At 42.9% G+C, this 22,946-nt stretch overlaps 2 protein-coding genes across 4 annotated transcripts in view; one reads left to right on the forward strand and one right to left on the reverse strand.

Annotated features, from left to right (window-relative positions):
• Window positions 1-1,121: 1,121 nt before the first annotated feature.
• AKTIP (AKT interacting protein) lies at window positions 1,122-14,412 on the reverse strand. 3 transcript variants are annotated; one of them, XM_059481703.1, is made up of 10 exons: window positions 14,382-14,412; window positions 10,163-10,278; window positions 8,720-8,925; window positions 7,157-7,221; window positions 6,974-7,074; window positions 5,698-5,786; window positions 5,528-5,626; window positions 5,191-5,298; window positions 4,569-4,629; window positions 1,122-2,037 (listed from the first exon to the last, which is right to left on the reverse strand). In XM_059481703.1, exons 2-10 carry the CDS (start codon window positions 10,202-10,204, stop codon window positions 1,930-1,932), a joined length of 879 nt encoding a protein of 292 aa, XP_059337686.1. In that variant the 5' UTR covers window positions 10,205-10,278; window positions 14,382-14,412; the 3' UTR covers window positions 1,122-1,929. The 3 variants fall into 3 exon arrangements, with proteins under 3 accessions (XP_059337686.1, XP_059337684.1, XP_059337685.1); XM_059481701.1 differs by having other exon boundaries at window positions 1,122-2,040; XM_059481702.1 differs by lacking the exon at window positions 14,382-14,412 and adding an exon at window positions 11,583-11,762 and having other exon boundaries at window positions 1,122-2,040.
• A 493-nt stretch (window positions 14,413-14,905) lies between these two features.
• Window positions 14,906-22,946, forward strand: part of LOC132079272 (uncharacterized) — a 28,415-nt gene continuing 20,374 nt past the window's right edge. Inside the window, exon 1 of the mRNA XM_059481772.1 lies at window positions 14,906-15,154. Within this exon, the coding sequence (XP_059337755.1) occupies window positions 14,906-15,154 (249 nt within the window). The remainder of the gene's footprint in view (window positions 15,155-22,946) is intronic.

The following is a 22,946-nucleotide window of genomic DNA, read 5'->3' on the forward strand; positions in this document are numbered from 1 at the left end:
CTGGGGCTGCCCTGCAGCTGAGCCCAAAGAGCTGCCCAAGATTAGACGGGATTTAACTTCCCTGCCAGTCCTTCACCTAAGTGGCTTAGGCAATGTGCAAGTCAGTGATTTATAACAGAGCCTTCTGAGCAATCATAAACCTGAATAAAGAGGAATGGTCACAGCCTGGTTTAGCTCCTGCCCAAGCACTTCATGTGCTCAGCACAAGGCCAGCCCCATCGTCTGATCACACCAGGAGTCCTTCAACTAAAACCTTGCCCATGATAAATCTGAAGCATTTCAGTTTCAGCCTTCCCAGAAAAAAAAAAAAAAATAATAGCACCAACAGAACTCATTTGACACTACTTCATGGGCAACACTTCAGGCCAATACATCAATACATGCACCCTCTAACTTTTCCCACATCCTTTCCTTGAAAGGCACACAGCAGCATTTTTCCAGGCAACAAACTCACCTTCAAATCAGTTCCTCCATTCCTGTCCTCTGCAGCAAATCTGATCAGGCACATGGCAATTCTGAGGCACTTTCAATTCCTCACAACCTGCCAAGTGTCCAGAATACTGAGGCTATTGGGACATTAATGCCACTCAGAACACTGACAAGAGACAAGTGCCACAAAGCCATCTGGTTTTCCTGTCACTGAGTGTATGACACTACATGGAAAAGTCTCTGTCTCTTTCCTTAGAAGCCAAAGAGTGGTTCTCAAATAGAACATGTTGCAAATGACAAGTGAATTTAACTGTCAGATAAAAACAGCACACAAAAGAACTCCACACAAACCCCACAGCACTGCCCACCCTCCTGAAACACCCCAAGTCACCACAGGCTGTTCCAAGGCAGTTGGCTGCACTAATGCCACCAGCACAGGCAGAGGGAGTCAAAGGAAAAGCAGCCCAGCTCCAAGGGGCGCTTGGCACTACAAGTTTTGACAGGACACTCCTGGGAGACAAGAAAAGGCATCACACCAGGCTGTGACATTAGGAAAACTCTGTCCCAAGTCCACTTGAGCTTTGGAGCTGCTCCTGGCATCCCATGAGCATCACAAACACCCATGCAGACAAGAGCTAGGCGTTCCCACTCTTCAGTAAGAGTCCACAGCACAGACTAATAGGGACAAAAGCTAGAGCACGGTTTCTTTTTATTTTGTCACTATTAACACACATCAGTCAACTATCCTAAGAAATCCCCTAGACACCTAGGGAACCTAAAACCCTCTAAGATTTTATTAGCTCAAGACACAACCATTAAAAGCTTTGATTTTAGTGTTTGTGTACTAAAAAGTCTACCAAGGCTGACATTCTGCTTTCACCCTGCCAGACTAATGTGCGCTTCAGTGACAGTATCCATTTACAAATCAATAATACATCATACATCATCCCCAGCTTTACTTCTGGAAAGTGCTAAATGGAGTCAATGAACCGTCTATTTACAATTTCAAATCCTAACATATTTACAATAGAAACCAAAAGTATTTAAAACCATTAAATATAGTGTTTAACTCTGCTATATTAGCTTACATAACACAGCTTAACTCTGGCATCGTATTTCCCATACTAATATTTCCGCCAGTGATTTAAGATTCTTCTTAAAAAATTGCTATTCCTGGAGGGAAAAAATAAAAGCTTAAAAACCAACCCAAAACCTCCAGGCATTTCAGAGCCCTGAGGAATTACCCACCCTAGACAGTCTTCAGGTAGAAGTACTGTAGTGTTCAAGAGAGACCTCCAAACTCCAGGCAAGCCTTTAAAACCTAACGCATATGTAAAACATGAAGAGTCAGTAATCCATTGAACAGGTTTACTGCAGTCACTGCTACCAGTCGGGTTTTACTAATCCGTAGTCAAGAAGGAAACTGCTCTTTGCTGTTTCTCCCTCCGTTACATTCCCTCCACCCCCAGAAAGTGTTGTGTGCACCAGTGCCCAGGACAGCTAAGTGGGCATTGTCTTCTCTTCTTTGCTGAAGGGCTGCACTGAGCCAGGCTTCACCCAGGACAGGCCAGAGACGTGCATGCTTTTGCAGTGCTGATCTTCCGGCTTCTTCTGGGGAAAACAAAGCTCAAGTTACAATTCTAACACAGCCAAACACCCTCAGCTCTCCCTCCATCTATTTTCCATTTAGCAAATACAAGCACCATTTCTACCCCTCAAAGGGGAATAATAAGATGGCCACTGGTTTAATTTCTAGGAACATGTGTGGCATCTGCAGAGCCACCCTGACAATAGAGGAGTTTTAGGACTTGGGTACAGCTGCCCTCTCCCACCATAAAGACTCCAGGATACTCCTTTTGCTTGGAGGCCCCAGCACTGCACTGCTCCTCAGCACGTTTCTTGGTTCTACAGAAAGAAATGTCAATCCAAACCTGCCCCAGCACTGCTCCTGTCATTCTGGCTGGCAATGCTGGGTGTGCTGGGGAGGAACCCTGCACCCCACAGGTGGTTGGGAACCCAAATTAATGTGCCAAAGTAGCAATTAATGCCTTTGCTAAACATGGGAGTTTCCTAATGCTTTCCAAGGATGGTCCTGTCCTTCCCTTCCCTGAGCATTTGTCACAGTTAAATGCCTGACAGTAACTATTACCCAACAGTGCAACAAACATTTGGAACTCACTATTGCAATTTAGAAGACAAAAAATACAAAGGTTGAAATTGAAGATAAAAGATACAACTTGGAGCATCTGTAGATTCAAAGCAGTTAGAGATCAGTAAATGAGACATCTCTAGCTGGCCAAAGCAGCAGAAGAGCTTGCAGGATTATTTTAATAGCAGGAAGTGTTCAACAACTACACCACACCAGGAATGGTGTGCTGAGCTGTAGAAAGTGAAAACTGCATGAGCAGACTTGGTTGTAACATGGAAAGTCTTTTACTTGACAAAGCAAATTAAGGCAGCAGGAAGAGAGAACCTGCACTTCTGCCCCTCCCCATGCTTTGTGCCAAAGGTGACAATGTGTGACAGACCTGCCATAACACGTTGGACAACAGCAAACAAGAGGGATGAGTTCAGCCTGAGCCTGGCAGTGGCAGCTGCCTCTCCCATGCTGCACACAGGAGCCACACCTTGGAAAAGCCCAGGGAACTGGGACATCACTGCCCCTCCTGAATGGCCCAGCTGTTACCCAAGGAACAGAACTCAGGGCTGTAGGAAGATTTGGGAACTTGTTTTTACAAGGAACACTCTCAGCTACACTGACACTTTGGGACACACCTACAGCACAGAAGCTGGGCCATTCCTATCAACAAACAACTGGAGCAACACAGTACTATGCATGCCATAGTTACTGAAGATGTTTGTTTTCACCTAAAAAGAAAACAACAGGCATCACCAAAGAAAAAAGGACAAAAGCAAGGTCACTGTTAGCTATCAGTCTCTGAGACAATATCAGACTCCTTCCATTTCAAGCATTCTGACCTATTTTTTGTCTTTGCTTTAAGGTTAAGAAGGAGGTGAAGAATTAAGGAGAAAGGGATGAGAAAAAGAAGTATCAAAAGTATTTCTCAAGTTTTCTGTGAACATCAAGAAGTCAATCTTGACAAAATATTTTCCTGCGTGTTCTGAGGCTCTAATGTGACTGGCAGCTGGGAGTACTGCCACACTGAGCTCAGGCAGTGTGATGTATTAAGATCAATTTAAAAACCTCATTCACGCCAGAAGACATGCAAGAACATGAGATAAAGCATGAAGTGTGGAAGACAAGTTCAAACTGACAAAAAAAATTTTTTCATTACCCAAAACCCCAGCAAACCATAACACAGCTCTAGGCCAAGTCAGTAACCAAAACATTCCAAGTGCATTTCCTTGCCAGTCCAGCTACAACAGCAGCCACTGTTTCAGAATCCCTTTGTACTACAAGTGGATTGACTTGTCAGGCCACTCAGTACAGACTCTGAATTGCTGTGTGCCTTGTCAAGTGCAAAGCAGTAATTAAGAAAACAAAACACATGAACAGTCTGAATCTCTTGCATCCCATCACCCATCAGGTGAAAGCTCTATGAGCCAACACATTCCTGCTCTGTCAGAAAGAGCACTCTGGGATGGAAGGAACTCCAAGCACCTTTTGGTGAACTGATGTTGCCTCATCAGAAATCTGCAGCATTAGAGAAGTGAGCAAGAGACTGTGCTTGTGCTGCTTCAAAAACTTTGAAAGGAGAAGAAAGTGCTGAAGCTTTGATTCAGTAATAAAAGATCTCAACAGAAGAAAACAAAGCAGCTGGGGATTGTCAGGTATTGAAATGAGTAATGGTAACAGTCATGACAAGTGCAGGACAAGCTAACAGGCTGCCAGTGAATCTCTTCAACCCTTCCACCCATAAACAATCTAGAAAAAAAATCTGCTTTGTGCCAAGAGTTGTACTAACAAAGCTTTTTGGCTAAGTGACTAATTACTCAACACACTGAAGTTAGAGCAGTGACATAACTGCTTCGTTAGGAGGCCACAGCAGCTCCAGCATTCCTGCTGGGCCAAAAGAGGGATGGGAAAAGGTCTCTCCAGTACACAGAGACAGAGAATCTTTCTTCCTCTATCAGGCAATAAACCCTTCCTAGAGTGAGAATGTGAACTTTGCACGTACCTTCTGAGTCAACATCTTCTCTCTAGCTTCATCATGTATAGCTGGATTCCATGGAGAAAAACTATGGGAAAAGCATAGTTTACTCTTACTTGGCATTTAGGCACACCACAGCAGAGAGAGAGCAGAAAGCAGTGATTTTCCTTTGTTTAGTTCATTGAAATTTAAGTAAATTACAAAAGTGGTGTTAAAACATATAATTAAGAACTAAATTCATATTGTCATGGATCTTTTCAACAATAAATGTTTAGATTTTAATTTCTGACAACTGGAAAATCATGTGACATGAAAAACCACTCATATTCACCATGGAGCTGACTATTCCATCCCTCATGCATCCAAGCTTTAGGAGGATTTTACAACTCTGACCAAAGCTACAGTAGTGCAAACTGAGCTCAGCAAAGCCAGAAAGCAATGTTAATTCATGGGCATTTCTGCCTGAGGGAGATGGGTGTTTAAGGACTTTTTGTTTGTTCTGAGGTTTGTTTGGTTATTGTTTGGAGATTTTTTTTTCCTATAACAAAAGCAGGTCACTTAGCCTGATAGAGAAAGGCTGCCATCAGCAACTACACCAAAACTTGCTCTCAAAACATTAGGACAGAGTGAATTTGCTCAGAGTACTCACATGATTGCATAGGGGTCCTCTATTTTGGGCTGATCAAATAAATGACTACTGCATAGTTTGACACTGTCTACCACTTTACTTTTGAACAGCTGAACATCCTTTTCATACCTGCAAGACAGAAGTAAGTAGCGTTAAGTAACTGCAAGGAGCCACAAGTTTGCTCTAGAAGCACAGACTTGGCAAACCCCCACTTGAGTTCCTAACACAACCAAGCCTGGAGGCACAGACCACGAGTGGACAGAATTTTACAAACCTTTTGTTTCTGCAAAAAAACAGAATGGTTTTTTATGCCAAAACCTCTTAAGAGGCCATGCCCATACACATGGAAGATACTCACAGCACTGCAGCCTCAGGGTTCAGAGGACTGGTTGTGTCAATCTTGTAGAAGACTCTGCGAGCGTACATCAACACTTGCCATATGTGATTATGATTTCTCCTAAAAAGAACAAAGCATGATGAAGAATGGAACAGACTTCTCAAATTATCCATCAAATTGTCAGCACTAACCTCCATTTTGCAAATGCTCTTTTCACATCCAGTTCACCAGATAAAGGGTCCACTAGTGGGTGGAAGACAGGCAGGTCAAAAACCAAGCGCTGTGTTAAAAAAAAAGAAAATTCATTATGACAACTTCAATCCTAATGCCAGCACCACTGGGTGAAGGTCAGTCAAGTGTTGCTTCCAAATACTTAATTGTTACTGTATTAAAACAAAGCAACTGCAAGTGATTGCTCCCAGCTGTGAAACTGTAACCCAACACACCTGTGTAACATGCAGGGTCTTGTCCTCTCTGAGATGCTATCACCAAATCAGGAAACTAATCCAGTTAACTGCACAGGCACTAGTGCCAACACAGGTGATATCAGATAAGAACAGATTAAAGGAGTTTTTCTGGTTTAGCTATTTGTGACTGAAAGCTTTTTACATACCTGAGCTACAATCAATACTTTTTTTTTATCCTACACACTTAACTCAGCAGTGACACCTTGGTGTCTTCAGCTCTGTACAGCTCAGGAATGTGTTCACATGTTTTTCCAAAAGAAAACTGAGTTTCAAGAGAAAGGTTTCCTACTAGTTCTGTTATTTTAAAGATGAGAGCTTTACATAAAACTTGACACCAAGCAGGCAGCTACCCAACACAGCAGTTGTGTCCACCTGCCCTCAAATCTCCTTCTTAAAGAAGTGTGGCCAAGAGGGTAAGCTGCTCTGAAGAGTCTGACTGCCACAAATTATTTCTTTTATTTTTAAATTGGTCTAATAACTTGGAACCCTTTCACTAAAGAGAAAGCAGAGATGGAATATAACACCATACTACCTATCTCCTTCTCCCTTTGCTTCACCATGTTCTCCTCAAATTTTTAGTTCCTTGTTTCAATGTAATTTAAAAGAGACAATCAAGAAATCCTGCAGCAAGCACAGCACAGGTGTCTGGATTTCACATTCCATTATATCACTACTCAGAATTCTGTTACCTCCAAGGGCTTCAGTTTCAAGCTCCTGCTGAGGAAGTAGCAAATCAAGAGTGGAAGGAAAGAAGTGGTTGATTACTTAACACCCTAATGCATCTGACCTCAGGAAGTTCACTCCACACCAGTCTCAGCAATCAGAGTAATGTAATTCCTCCACAGTGGTTTGCAAATGTGTACAAGACATGGCAAATGAGCCCAGTCAAGTGAACAAAATGAGTTCAAGGAAAAGAGAAACTAATTGGTGTATCAGCTTTAATAAAAAGCTACACTTACACCACCAGGAAAGAAGGAAAAGCCAAGACACAGCCACTTACCGGGCAGTCTCCATCTGGGTAATTATCAGGAATATAGACAGTGAACTTGAAAACACCATCCTGGTAGAGCCCATGCCTTATGAATATCACACCAAACCACACTGCAAGTGAAAAAGTTTGTTTGAGTGAAGGAATTAACAAATGCACATAGATGAAAGAATTGAAAGTGAAGTTTAAACTTACTCAAAGCCGATCGGTAGGAGGGCTGCACGTAGACACCGGGCAACTTCTGCTTCACCACCAAGGTGCTGCAATGGGAGAGAGCTCAGAGCCACACTGACACAGCAAACCCTGCACGCACCGCCCACAGCCCAACAGGGCTTCTTCCACAAACTCACTCCCAATTCCCAGGGCTGCTCACAGGAGGAGGTGGCAGATATAGTGAAATCACACTCTTTTCCTCCTGCTTTTTGCACCACTCCACCTGAGGACTTACTAGCAGAGAACACTATTCCCTCCTGATTAAACTAAGTAGAGAAGCACAAAAACTCTTCCCCTAGTAGATGCATTTAACATGTCAGTATGGAAATTTGCAATGTTTTACTGAATCTCCAGTCTCAAAGTAAGGAAGAAAAAAAAATTCAATTAAGTAATTTTGAACACAGATTCACAGTCAATTGTAGTTGCTGCTGAAATGTGATCAAACTTCAACCTCAATTTTAAACAAGTATTTTTTTCAGTTTTAGATGACACTATGCTGCAGATCAAGCAAAGATTATACTGACGATGGCCAGAACAAACAAAAAAATCAAATTAACTTCACAGGTTTTCCAGTTACTTGGCGTAGAGTTCATTAAACTCTACATGCTTGCACAAATAAACAACAATCTTAAAGCAAAACATCAACACAGTTCTCTACTTACCATTTCCCTAGCATTTGTTATTAGTTCCCCAATAATGAATTTGCATTATAGTACCAATATATTTACTCAGAAAAAAATATCTTTCTTGAATTAAAAGGCAATGTCAATTCCTTGAAAAAGAAATAAATGTTTTGAGAGTTCTCACTTTCAACTTAACAGTTAAATACAAGAACTGAGACTCACTGTTGCATAAGGACTCCAGGGATTTCATTCCAAAAGGCTCCACATACTTGGGAATCCAGTATGTCTATTACAGAGGAAGTCCCTTCAGCTCTGTAGCACTAACCATTATATAACTAGAAAGTTCTCAAGACAGATTGTTATGCTCCCACAGCAGCCTACAAATCACTAGATGGGTGAAATGCAGCTCCTCCCTCACAAGTTTCACTTTAAATATCACAGAAATGAATACAGACTTCCCAACATCCCCTTGATCAAGTGGATCAGGCAGTGTTCAAGTGTTTCATGTGACAACTGAAGGAAGGTCCCACATCCTAACTCCACTGATAGCACCATGTATTCATGAGCACCTTCCCACCTGACATCTGCTTGCTTCTATTTTAATACTTTTTCAAATACTTGGTATTTCTGACCAAAAAGCTATTAGGATAACTAAACTCACAATGTGCTTACTTCAAGATTAAGAAATGTAATAATTCGGAGAATGACATCTAAAAGCACCCCTTAAAATCTCATCTTTCTTCTCCCTTTCTGTCTCAAGAGATCAAGGCTGCTGCTCCAGGAAAAGAACTCTGCAGACAATGTTTTCTTGCCTATAAGGAGTATGACAGACCTCATGCAAGAACTAGGCCCCTGCAGGGCTTTTTCCCCACTGAAGCATAAGCCCAGTGACCCAAAAAAGATGAAAAAAGTGAAAACCTACAATTCTGCAAGTAGTGAGTACTCCAAATAAAAAGGCCCATAGGAAGCATGTGTTCCATTGGTGGACTGGGAGGAGGTGGCAGGAGAAGCAGGCTTGGTTATTGGCACAGCATTCTTTGGGATGGAAGGCAACTGTTTCTTTGCAGATCCTCGCAGGGGACTGGTTCGAAGCTCTGCACTCAGTGTTTTCTCTTCAGTGTCAGATCTCTGTCAAACCAAAGGAGAACCATGAGATCACAGACCATATTTCAGACACATTTAACACATGAACATATTTTAACACAGGTCTAAACCAAATTATGGTAATTACAAGTTAGGCTAATGAAACATATCTTGGGGTTTGGTGATCTAATGCTTGAGGAAGGCCATGGAGGGGTGTCCCTTTGCATTTTATTTTTATATAGACTTTTGTTTAACTGAACACAACCTACAAGTACAAAAGTATTCAATGCTGGATAGGAAATCTGCAGATTAGGTCAAATGCTTAAGGAGGCTTACATTTATTTAGAACCTGAAACCAGACAGTATATAACATCAGCTTACAAGCCAATCTATTTCTAGCACACAGTGCATCATGATAAATCATTTCTACTGACAACATCCTTACACTGCAGACTTCAAAGACTCTTTAAAGTAGTGTAGTAAAACTGAGATGAAATCAAGGTTTTATGTATTTCACTTCCTGACTGTGCTTAAGACATTCCACTTGGAACTGATCCTATAGCTCACTCCTACAGTGAAAGGATCACCCCTTGGCAGTTGCACCAAGTTTAAATAGTTTTACTACAGGAACCTTTTTATGCCTCCGCTGTCTTTTCTTGGAAGAAAAGAACAAACCACTGCCAACAAGCACTGTACTACTCACAGACCCCAAAATTATTCTACAGATTGCCAGGACGAATGTGCAGGCTACAGACTTGTGCTTAGGCTACATGTGGTGACTTAAAGGCAGGATTTAAGCTGTGGTGTTTTGAAGGGCCCAAGACCTGGACTCATGATCAATGTTACATAATTTGCCCTAGTACTGAGCACCTGGGAAGTGATTAACCCTAGAACTCCTATGCTTTTATTACTGCTACAACCTCAAAAATCAACATAGTTTTGTCAAAGCTCATTGCACAAGCTATGGCTAAGCTCTACATAAGACACTAAAATGTCTTAAGAAAAAAGTGTTTTCACCACTTGATCTAATTTGTTTCACATTTCCTACTTAAAGATGTTTCAGATAAAAAAAAAAATCAACAAATTCTGGAGTAGACTATGCACAGGCACATTCCAGCTAACACAGCTCAAAGCCAGTTTACACTTTTACTGAAGGTGATCTCAACCCTGGGGATAAATGCACAATAAAACACCATGTGCAGATCACCTGATGTTTTTTCCCAGCACTGCTAGCACCCCTCCCAAGCACGACAACACTCCCTGGCATCCACTCATTGCACACCTTGCGCACAGAACCTGTAGACATGCTCCAGAAAGGGTTCATAACGCGAATGCCAAACAAGGGGCTGCAACTTCCCGCTGCCTTCGGGGTGTCCTCAGGCCCTTTGGACTTGTACCCTAAAAGGACACAAAAAAACAGGCATTTAACAGATAAACAGCACTCTACATATAAATAGGATTCAGATCTAATTCTGCAGTCATTATTGTTCTGTAACTTCAGGAGAAAACTTCATGTAAGACCAACAAGAGTTAAAAATGCCAAAGCTCTATTATGTGCTCCAGAAGAATAATGTGTCTATTTTTGCACCTGAATCTCTGCCTCCTTTCTGCTGGAAAAAGACTCTACATTCTGCATTCCATATTCATCTTGCCAATGAGAAGAAAATAAAAGGGTCCTCTCTTGGCTCAGCACAGTTTAGGAAGACTCTCTACACTGGCAAATATTAAAGTTATCACCTCCCCATTTCAGTCCAGCACCAGACAGAACCATGACCCTGCTAACAACTGTCCCTTGCAGATATTCTTGACTTTGCACATTTCTGAAGTGTCCCAGTTAGAGAAATTCTCTGTCATTCCCAGTGACAGAGATGATCCTTTCATTGAGTTTGCCTCATGTATGTGTCATTTTGTTTTCATCTGCATTGGAACACCACCAGGAATAGACAAAGCCACAGAACACAGAAGTTTCTCTGTGGCTTATTTAATGGTTTCATTATTAGCACTAAGGCTTAGTGCTCTTTAGATCAGCAGCCCAATAACAAGGACTTCAGCAGTATTTGGAGTTTCAGTGTCATCTACTGTCTATGTACTTGCTTTCCTCGCTTTCTTTTTTTTTTTAAAGTCTTGCTATTCCTGGTTCAAGAACTGTGCCTATTGCCTCCACTCTTTTTTTCCTCTCCAGTTCTACTTTCCTTCCTTCTCTAAACCTCCCATTTTTAGCTCTATCACCTTAGGTTTTGAGGCACTTTACTCAGTTTCTTTAATAGAAAGTTGCCCAGCATGGATCAAGAAGGCTAAAGTGATGTGAGAGAGAGAGCCAGTGGCACAGGTTTCTACTGTGGTCAACACTACATTTTTACTGCAGTAAGGAAGGCAGCATCTGTTTACCATTGGTCTGATTAGTTTATAGAGCAAACTGAAACATTATGACCAAAATCTTCCTAAAATTAAAATAAATGCTAATCTTATTCAAAGAAAAAAAAAAAAAAAACAAACACCCACAAACAAACCAAACCATACCCACACAATTTATCCAAAGAAAGTCTAGGAATTTTAAATGCTTAAAAGAAACATCAATATCAAATCATAGCCTTCTAGGCTATGCAGCAGCTAACCATTAAAAAAACACAAGCACCTTTCAGAAAAGTGATGAAAAATAATTAATTTCCCCACCCAAAATCATCCCAAACATTCCAACATACAACAGGTTCAGCAGCCAGAGTTCCACATCATTCTGAGCCGCTGAAGAGAGAAAGTCCAAGCACAGCTGCTGCCCTGTGAGAGCAGGGAGAAGATGTTTTCACTTTTCCCCGTCTCTGGCCTGGAAAGCAGAGCCATGCCACAGGGCTGTGCCACAGCCTTTTCCATGCAGGCAGCCAGACTCAGTGAGGCAGGAAGCCACGGGGCCAGGAAGGCAGGAGACGTTTCCTGGGGAAACTCCGGAGGGTGGAGGAACTGACGCACAAAGAGCACCTGAGCTCCAGCTCTGACAAGGGGGAGAAGCGCTGCAAGAGAGGTACGGGCTGGAACACAATCAGCTGGCATCTGCAGTGACTGTGGGATTGGGGTGGGATCAGACTGTTTGCTTTGGGCTGCAGGTTTTTTACAACTAGGCAATACAAGCTGCAATATCCCAGCACCAGAGACAGGAGAAAAGGAGTCAGCAGGACAAAGAACAACACAGGCAGGTAACAACCAGCCCAAGCTACTCCCAGGGAGACGGGGAACTTATCCACTGATGTTGGATGCAGCTCAGTCACCAGATCCACCCTACAGAGAGCAGCTATGTATCTCAGTACACCTCCAGCTTTGCCTACTTACATGCTATTAAGAGCTAATAAAACATTATTTGAGCTTTAGTTAAGCTAAAGAATAACTTCCAGGTTGTCTTTTATCCAGTTGCTTGCCAGCTATAAGTCATACACAGTATCATCCTAAATTTATTGTTAAACTGCCTCCAGTCTCATACACCTGCTAAAACACTGTTTACAGTGGAGCACTCAGAACCTCAGAGTACAAGTTTCCCAGAAGAGGGGCATTTAGGGAGCCTTCCAGGGTGTTTTAGAAGTTTATTTCTAATCACACTGACTCCTATGCAGCATGAAAGTGGAACACCTTAGCTCTAAAGGAAACTTATCCACAACTGCTTCTGCTCTCTAGTACCTTCACCTTGCAATTTACCACCCATCACTGATCACAGAAATGATGAAAATCAGTATTAAAAACAATAACCAAGTAACAGCAAATTTACAATTTGACTGTCTATCCTTCTTCTCACTATGTCTACAGCAGACAAATGAGAGCCAAGTTCTGATATTATTAAGTGGAATTTCTAGGCAGTTTAGGCATTCACACCTACCCAGGGCTCAGTGCCTGCCTCAAGGCACCCACCATTATGGCATCTTCCAGTGCTGTAACTACTCAAACCATCAGCCTCCCAAAACAACCCAATAATGTCTCCTCATTTGATGCAAAAGGAATAAAAACATTCAAAACTATCCCACTCTCTCTCCTTTCACACTGTCAACATTCACAGAATCTCATCCAGAAGAGCTCAATAGTGTGCCAGTGCATTCTACTGATTTCTCCTGCTTTAAGAATAGCAAGCAACAGCAACCCTCCTGAGCTGGCCTCCTCCCACAGCTACCTTCTTCTCTAGTGCTTTCCTTTCAGTAAAACACCAACTAGACAAAGACAACACTTCTGAACAAACTTCAAATATTGCTTCTTGCAAAGGCCTTTTAAGTTATCCACAGCACCACACTGGGACCAAAAGCCACCTGCTGCCAGGCATAACTTCATGTCCACCCTCTCCAGGTATGCAATACACACCAGCAGTCAGAGCAAGTGTAAAGTCATCTGACTCTTCATCAGCACTCTAAAAGTCTTCAAAAAACTGAAGTTACCATTAGCAAAATCATAACATTTAAGTTCTTTGCTTTTGCACCTTTTCCTTCTCTACATCAGATATTGTCATTTTTTAAAAGTCCCATTTTACCCACTGTTGTAGTATGTGTCATATTTTTCTCCTCTCCCCAACAGAGTTACTTGATCAAACACAACACTAAAGCAATGTGAACAAAAAAAAAAACTTTATCTGCCTGGAACAGAGCACTCTTCTAAAGATTTTCTGGAAACGTCAACAAATCAAAGAGAGCCACTCCCACAGCTGAGAGCAAACTGAGCTCCTTCAGCAGAGCCCCAGAGAACAGTGCATACCGCACACACAATGTTACGTGCTTGTCCAGCAACCGTTGCTGTCAGTTCACCCTGGATCTCATTTCTCCCCAGTACAGCCTCTCCTGACCGCCTCTGGACCCCAGGCCTCGTTCACCCACACCTTAACGTGCCGGACAACACGGGAGCGCTGCTGGCGGCGAACAGGAGCACTGACCAGTCAAGCCTGTTCGCCAACTCTTCTTCCACAGGTGGGTTACACGCTCCATACCAGCACCTGCTGCTACGAGCTCAGGCCACCAGGAAACTGCAATCTACGCCAGCGACACCTGCTCTCAGACAGCAGCCTAAGGGACACACACGGGCGCTGGCCGGCCGAGTCCCCGGCACAGGGCGCTCCAGCGGGAGCTGTCAGCCGGGGTCACGGCAGGTTAAGCGCAGTCTGTGAAGCCGGAGCGGGCCCCGGGGTGTTTCCCGCCGAGGCCGCGGCCGTGCGGCAGCGCCAAGCCGCTGGCAGGGCGGGGAGGGTCGGGCAGAGCGCTGGCAGCGCCGGGCCGAGCCCCGCTGGCAGCCGCCGGGCCCGCGGCGCCGCTCGCCCCCCTCACGGGGCAGCCCCAACGGGCCGCTCCCGCCCGGCCCCTCCCGGCGGCAGGTGACGGCCCCGCGGGCGCGGACACCCCGCAGCCCTCAGCGACACAACAGCCCCGCTGCCCTCCCGTGCCGTGCCGCGGGGACCGGACCCCCGCGCCCACCGCCGCCGCCGCTCTCGCCCGGGAGGGTCCGCCCGGACAGCGCCGGCGCTGCGGCCCCTCGCGCTCACTCACCGAGGCTCCGCCGCTCCCCGCGCGGCCCAGGCCCGCCGCCGCCGCCGCCACCGCCACCGCCGCTCCCGCTACCCCCGGCACAGCCCCATTTACCGCCCGCCCCTCGGGCCGCACATCCGGGCCGCCCCCCGCCGCCAATGGGCTCCTGCCGCCGCCAGTACCGCCCCGCGGGGCGGGCGGCGCGGCCGCAGCCGCCACTCAGAGCGCGGGACGGGCCCTGACGCGCCGGGGCCGCCCCGCGCACGGCGATTGGCCCGAGAGCCTGTCCGTCTGTGGCTGGCGGACCAATGGAACCGGGCGGGTGCACCTGTCACTCTCTCAGCAGGGTGAATACGCCACGGGGTGGAGCTTAGAGAAGAGAGCAACTCTCATTGGTCAGTCGGCCGCGCGGGGACGCACACATTGGCCGGCGGGGCCGAGAGGCCGCCTGGGGCGGGGCCTGCGGCCCGTCCGGCACCGCCCCGTGTCCGAGCGCCGGTCCCAGCGGGGCCGCTGAGGGAGGAGGGTCGGGCTGAGGGAGCGGGATGGCGGCTGCCGGGCTGCTGGGGAAGCCCGGGGGAGGGCAGGAAAGGCGGAGCTGTGACGATGCAGTCCGGGACAGCCGCGGGGACACGTTCCCGCACCGGACAGCGAGGGGCAGCGGAACAGTGGCACAGCGCTGCAGCGCGGTGGACACCGTGTGTGTGCCTGAGGGATCCACTCTGCCTCTCCAACGCTGTGCAGCTAACGCTGCCTGTATGAGCCAAGAGCTCCAACCTCCTACTGGAGGTGACGTAACCAGCATGGACTTTCGTCACTCCTCTCGCAGGCTACAAAAATGGACATTTAAAAAACATTTTCAATTTAATTGTTTTGTGGTTTTTTTCCCTCACAGACTCACAGAATGTTGCAGGTTGGAAGGGACCACAGTGGGTTCCCGGGTCCAACCTCCCTGGTCAGGCAGAATTCCCCAGAGCACAGGCACAGGGCTGTGTCCAGACAGTTCTGGAATGTTCCAGCAAGGAGACTCCACAGGCTCTGGCCAGGCTGTTCCGTGCTCGGGCCCTGCACAGCAAAGAACCTACACAAACCACACAAACCTACATAACCTTACTTGATAATTACTGATATTAACATGACTTGCGCATCTCCAGGTGGAACTCCCTGGGCACCATTCCTGCCCCTTCCTCTGTCCCATTGCTGGGCCCCAGGAGCAGAGCCTGGTCCCTGCTCGGAGCCCTCGCTGCAGACAGCACAGACAGGGTTGAGGGTTCCTCAGCCATCTCCTCTCAAAGGCAAACAGCCCCAGCCCCCTCAGCCTTCCCTTGCAGGAGAGGCTCCCATCCCTTGGTCACCTTTGTTGGATGGACTCACTCGGGAGCTCTGTGACTGTCGTGCTGAGGAGCCCAGAGCTGCAGAGTGCTCCAGATGTGCCCGAGCAGGGCTGAGCAGAGCGGCAGCATCACCCCTGAGCTGCTGGCAATGCTCTTCCTATGTACTCCAGGATCCCTCTGCCCTTATTAGCCACAAGACTACACATGCTGGCATATTTTAAAGCTCCTTTTAAAATTAATAATACCAGCTTCTGATACTATTGCTGCACCGGTACATACACACACAGTGTAAATTTATATTAACAATATATACACACAAGATATACATACAAAATATACCTCTAAAATCTGCTGAAGAAAAGGAGGAAAAAAACAAACCTCAGGAGTTAGCTTTTATTTGTAATTAGACTTTTTATGAGCCCAGTAGAACAATTAGAGAAGTTCTATACCAAAACTGAAGTAATTTGTCAAGGTTTTGAAGGTGACAACAAAATCCATGCTATCTCAAATATAAAAATTACAGAGAATTTTAAAAATCAATGCATGTAGGGTGGATTTATTTTTGTTCCTTAGCTATGAGCAAAAATACCATTCTAAGGCTATCACTTTGTCTCAATTATTGTAACCTTCTCCTATCCCCCTGTCCTCAAAATGCCACTTTGAAGTCTTCAGTAAGTTAATAACGTTATTATTCTGGCTAAACCGCTGTCTCAAGTTTCTAAAACCCTTTGGCAATTTCCTGTTCTTCAGTGTTTCAAATGCTAGCTCTTTGCCCACACCACTGAAGTGCTGCACAACTTCCCTTTAGGCTCATATCCTAAATTATCTGCCTTCCACTGCTACATGCAGTAGTAGCAGTCACTTGTTACCTCCTTTTTTTCTTCATCTCTTTCCTGCTATGTATTTTCTTTTTCCTGCTCCAAATCTCTTCCCACCAGCTCTGCTTTGAAGGTTGTGTGTCCAGAAATCTTTTTTTGTGTGGTTACCTCCATCATTGGGCTTTTCAGACCTAACCATTCTTCAGAGTGTCTTGCCTGTATCAGGTGCTGTCCTTGCTGAGGAATGGAAGGTGGTAATGAAATCCTCACTTAAATGCTTTGCAGGTGTCATAGATCTTACCCTGCAAAATTCTGTGGCTTCAACATTTTGTTGAGTGTACATGCTCAGGATGTTGCAAAACTGTATTGCAGTGGGAATAACATTTAGACTTTGGTATGAAGGATTGTGAGGAATATTTATCAGGCCTTTGAAGTCAACATTGTTAATTCACCAAATCCCACTATAGTCCAAAGTTTCCTATTTTGATCACTATTCTGACAAGAAAAAAGCCTTTGTCTAATACATTTTCTTAAAACCTTTTCACATTCCCTTCCTAGTCATATCAAATGTGAAATAATTCTGTTTAACAAATCTTTTTATTTTGACCGGTATAAGAGATTAATCAGGTCTAAAATGCTTTTTGTATATTATTTATCTTGTGAAAGATTTCTTTCATTATGGGTGGTACAACATTGTATGATTAATGCATGTCTAAACAACCTTTAGATAACCTTTTCCCTACTTTTAGATACTCTGTATCTGTTTCCCCCAGAATTCTAAATACTGCAAGGAATTTTCCCACAATACCTATGTTCATACCCCAAAACCATACATACCCATAATCCAAACCCCAAAATTGCCCAGCACGTTCCCGTACCTCTGTGGAGGAAGGAAGGATGCTGTGGCTGAATCGTTTAGGGCATGGCCAATGCGATGCTGAATTGTTCAGTGTGGGAAGTCTGGATAGTTCTGAACGGACCAGAATTTCCCCTTGTGGTGACTGTGGTTCTGAGAAGAAATCTGAGCTAGAAAGAGACGAGGAAGGATAAAATAAATCTGTAATTAGCTCGGGCTCGGCACCACTAGATGGTGTCCTGCGGCTGCTCTAGTCACACATGGCCCTGCTCGGGCAGGTGGAGGGACAGAAACCCCTCCTGGCCGGAGCACAGCGTGGGCTGCAGGACAAACTCGGGCTCCGCGCTCTTCCTCACCTCCCACTGAAGTCCCCAGTGCCTCTAGGGGGAGGCTGATAAAAGAGTTTTGACAAATAACCTACATAACCACACAAACCTACATAACCTCACTTGATAATTACTGATATTAACATGATTTTTTTTCCTTCCTACAATGCAAAGGTGAAATACGGCATTTTCTTTCTTTTCAAAGCTAAAAAGGCAGAATTACAAACACAGTTAAAACCCTGAACATCTTTTTTTTGTAGTTCAAGCAAAATTCGCTTGTGATTTCTGCACTACAAGAACATGCTATCAGCACTTTATAAAGCAATCAAAGTAAAAATAAAAGCAGCCAAATAAAGAGTTTAGATTTTTGTTTCCTTTTTTACCATGGTAAAAATGGTGTGTTGTTTTTTTCATAAAGAGATTGTTTTCAATTTTTCCATACTGGTCTCTATTTGCATAATTGTTAATAACAAGGCATATCCTGTCAGTAAACGAGGAGAGAGAAATTATCAGCTCTCTAAAATTTGTTGAAAAACCTACAAAAATTATTTAAAATAGGTGTTTTCAATTTAAATGTATCTGTGAAGACATGGATGGACGGAGCTGATTCACAGTTCACAGTGTTATGTTTGCTTAATTACCTCATCAAAAAAAACCCCCTAAACAATATTTGAGGTAGCAGCAATTTTAATTAAATAGTTTAGAAAATATATAAATAAGAGATAATTTCAGTGCAAGTTATCCATAAGGAGGAAGAGATCAGGTCCCAGTTCTCCCCTCATTCTGAAGGACGATACACAAACAATAATTAAACAATCTCCGTGGGATGGATACCTGTGGTGAGGCTGGAGCTGCTGCAGGGCTCTGAGCCTGCAATGGCAAGGCCAGGCCAGCCCAGAGAGGCATTTGCTTTGGGAAAGCCTTCCTGAAACTTTGCCTGAAATGTGAATTCCCAGACAGGCCTTCACAGCTTGACAGAAAATGCTGCCCACACTCCTGCTACCTGTGCTGCGGCTTCAGCTCTTTGACACTTTCCTCTCTTTGGAATTGAAATTAAGTTAACAACGTGTAAGAAAGAAAACATAAATTAGAAGCTCATTTATTTTAGGAACACTATTGGAAACTAACAGCAAATCAAACACAAACCCCTCTTCTGGTTTACACCCAACAGTGTGGTGTTTCTCTACTTTCTTTAAAACTAGTATAAGGATAGAAACTTTTTCTACTAGTAGTGTTGATTCAAGATTATGTACTCATTTTTCCTATTTTTTTAATTACAATGGAACTGCTAGAATGGATGCAGCTGTAGCTGCACCAATATAAAAATGCTTTTGACTGTGTATCTGTTTTCCCTGAGGAAGAGGTAAGATGGAACAGCACTAACTGCATCATCAAAATTTGTCATTTAGGTCTTAGGGTAGAATCTCAGGACCTGCTATTGGTCTCTGCTCAGTCAGCAGCAAACTATTATAACAAGGATAAAATATTAAATTTATTTATTCCCCATAGAAAACCTCCTGTCTTCCTAGACTCACTTAATATAAAAAGAATACATTTGTGTGTAATATTCAGAGACTTTTGTATTTGCATGGCTGTCAGTGTGTTTCACAGCATGAGAGATTGACTGCATTAATGGCTCCTGAATAGCAGAAGCTCCTATCAATGACTAATTAAAGATCAGATCATACCCTTCAAACTACACTTTCTTCAACATGTCTCACACAGAGGAAAAAATGCATTAAACATTTAAATCTGAATTTATTTCAAATTCCTTAATTTATGAACTAGAAACCTCAGTCACTGTGAGTCCAACTGTGCAGAATTCAAAACCATGAAAATTGTAAAACTGACTTCCTGTACTCTTTTATTCCTTTGTATTTGCTTTCCTAATAGCTCTTATTTGAATGGTGAGAATTACAGTTCTAAGATGAATTTTGGTTCTGCACAGTATGAATTTGAAAGTAATTTCCTGTTATAAGGAGAGAAGGGACTATTTTATCACTATTTTTTTAAGAAGTTGAACACTTGAATCTGACTGGAGGCTTATAATGTCAGAATAAATCCCAGAGGAAGATTTAGATCCCAATTGCATTGGTTTTCTACTTATGGGACTACTTGTTTCTAGGTGAAACATCCTAGGAAACATATGTTGATGAGAAGCACTCAATTTTTTAGTCACACATTTTGAAAATACGTTCCTTAGCTATCAAAATCATACAGATCCTGTTTTAAAATGCTATAATGTAAAATTAATCTTAAAACTATGTATGCATACAACTTACTTGTAATAGAGACATTGTCAGGATAAAAGCTTGTGTATTTAATTCCTAACTTGGAATGTCTACTGATGAATTAAAATTCCTTATTTTAGAATTTTCACAGCTGTTCCTTGAGAACTTTTTATAAGTTGTTAATCAGACTAACTAGATTTACAGCAGTAATTAATATTTCCTCATGAATAAGGGTTTTTATTTCCTCAATATCTTTCTTTCATGGAACATTTTGAATCATAATAACGTAGAACAAACTTTTAAACAAAAATGTATGTAATCCCACACCCTCAAGGGTAACTAAGATTACAGAGTAATCAGAATGAAGAATCTTTTTGAAAAATCAGTTTTGCAGAGAATAGTTATTAAAGTGCATCTGTATGAGACAACTTTGGCAAATCAGTGAACACAGTCCATGTAAACAAGCTTTGATCAGCAGTTTCCACAATATCATTATGAATTCCAGTGTTTGCTGTAATGGTATGATATGATAAATGAAAGGCAGACAAAAACCAATTCATAATTTTCAGATGGAAAATCACAGTTAATTTGTTGACTGAAAAATAACTACATAATTTCAGAGATGATAAGACATAATAAAGTAGGACTATTCTTTTCTCCACTCACACCTTGAGCCATATTTCTACACAAAAGTCACTTTCCTCCTTTCATCTTCTTATTACTTTCCTGGTAAAGTGACATATTAAGCAGGTATGTAAGTGGTTGGTAATTTTAAAAAGCTGAATATTTAAAAAACTTAGTGGATAACTGATCAAAGAACTGAATATGAAGAGTAAAGACTGGGGAGAGAGAGAGGGTGAATATGCAAAGGGAGCTTTCACATTCAAAGGGGAACAGCTACAAGCAGCTACCAAGGGGTTGTAGCTCAGTTAATAAAGTTCCAAGCAGAAATGATGTTGGGCTTGAATCAAAGGCTGCCACTGAGCAGCACCTCAGAGCCCACACTTCCATCCCCTGCCATAAGATCCTGGATGTACCCAGGGCTGCTCCACCCTGGCTGCTCCAGACCCCATTTCCAGCTGCCCTGCCCTGCAGCCTGACCTTGCTGGCCTCAGGGTTCCAACCAAGGAAAAGCTGGTGAGAAAGACACTTTCTCTTCCCTCCATCTCTCCAAACAGAAACTGCAGCTGATGCTCCTGGCTCAGAGTTTATAACTGGAAGCAGAGAAGTTACTTTGGCAAACACAAAGGGCTGAATGGAAACTCAGAAATACCCTTCTCCCTCACATACCATTTTCCCCCCAGTTCTATATTCTGTATATACATTTTTGGCTCAAACTAAACAGTGTAGTAGAGACTATATGTTTCAGAGATTGCATATAAAGAAAACATTTACTACATTAGGTCTTTCTAGAGCTAGACTGAACAGGGCAAAAAGAAAGACCAGCAGCTCAGCATCTTCCCACAGGCTGCACACCTGGCACCAGGGCAGATGTCAATGTGGTAGGGTCATTATTTCTCTGGAAACAGGCAGATGGGAGCTGGTTATGTCTCAGATTTGTTCTCAAATTTTTAGGCAGCACAAGCTGAACACAAGCTGGGAAATGCAGGAAAATATTTGGGTTCCACTGCAAATGGACCCCTTCAATGAGCGGGAGGGGAGCCAGAGTCAGACTCAATAGCTGACTGTCTTGGAAATGCAATTGGACCCAGGATCTGGCTATCCAGTTTTAGCTGAAGAACCTCAAAAAAAAAAAATGAACACTGCTAGATGGAAAATTAAATATTTGCTCAGTAGGAAGCAATTTCAAGTCAAATGAGGTTACTGTTGGCTTCTACCACATCACAGGCAGGATATAGGAACCTCAGTCTGCCTCCCAATTTGGACTATTCACAACCAGTTTGACTAGTCACAAATTAATGTTTTAGGGACATTACAGAACAATTTTTAAAAATCAACAAAATTTGTTAACTTCAACAAGACTTTAGTTGAGATATTTAATCTGTGAATAAGAACTTCAGTTGGCAAAAAAAAAAAAAAATCAATAGAACATCTGTCCCCATCTGTTTCAAGTGGTTTATTTTTTTTCTGAGTTTTGGTATCTTTTTAATGCCATCTGCAACCTTTTCTCTGTAAGTCGTGTAATTTTGTATCTCCCACTCAGTTCTATTTGTTTCCTCAACATAGTAATTTAATTCAATCTTATCTTCTATACATTTGTCAGTTACTAAATCCACAAGAGGTTGGGATGTCTAATTTTTCTTCCTTTTTAAGGGACACAAGTAATGTCTCTGCAGTTTTGAAATCTGGCTTGGCTGTTTGTGGTTTTATTACACAGCATTTCATTCTAAAAGCAACAGTGTGAACTGAGATTAGATTTAAACTGAGTCTTTCCAAACATCATGAGAATTCTTCTGTCAAATAAAACTTTCATCTTAATTATCCTTAATAATTTCCACTTTGCAAACATAAGGTCCCTTAATGCCTTTGGAAAATGAAGATTATGAGAAAGAGACTATAAAAAGATAAACGTCTCATTTTGCAGAATTTTAAATACCTTCTTTCAGACAGTAAATCTAATGTTAATTAATACTAGGGTATAATATTAGATTTCTCCCTTTTATGAAAATCCTGGATAGAACATTCCCTAGTGTAGTATTTTCTGTGTTATTTTATATATTGGTTCAAATTTAAAGCCAAGAATATTGCTGAAAAATGTCAAGTAACTTATTCAATAGTCAAGCAAAGAACCACTGTCACAATTTAATTAATTTTCATTATTTAATTATAGAGTGTGTAATTATAAATCAATTTTTATTTTCAGTCCTTCTGAAATCCTGCTCACCAGAGTTCTGAACACAGCCATGTGGTTTGGATATTTGAGCTGGACAGAAATTCCCCATTTTATTTAATTTATGACAGGCTCAGTGTGTATGTCTGTGTATGCACAAGTCTGTGTATGCAAATGCTAATTCAAGCACATCAATACCTTTCTTAAGCAATTGTGGCACTGCACACCAG

Source organism: Ammospiza nelsoni, chromosome 13, assembly GCF_027579445.1.
Source record: "Ammospiza nelsoni isolate bAmmNel1 chromosome 13, bAmmNel1.pri, whole genome shotgun sequence".
Classification (NCBI taxonomy): Eukaryota; Metazoa; Chordata; class Aves; order Passeriformes; family Passerellidae; genus Ammospiza; species Ammospiza nelsoni.

Excerpts from the sequence above, each read along its gene's own strand:
- AKTIP (XM_059481701.1), bottom strand. The coding sequence starts at position 10,204 with ATGAACCCTTTCTGGAGCATGTCTACAGGTTCTGTGCGCAAG. Across the intron at positions 8,926-10,162 it reads CTACAGGTTCTGTGCGCAAG|AGATCTGACACTGAAGAGAA; the intron begins GTGTGCAATGAG and ends TTGGTTTGACAG. Across the intron at positions 5,627-5,697 it reads AGAGCATTTGCAAAATGGAG|GAGAAATCATAATCACATAT; the intron begins GTTAGTGCTGAC and ends TGTTCTTTTTAG.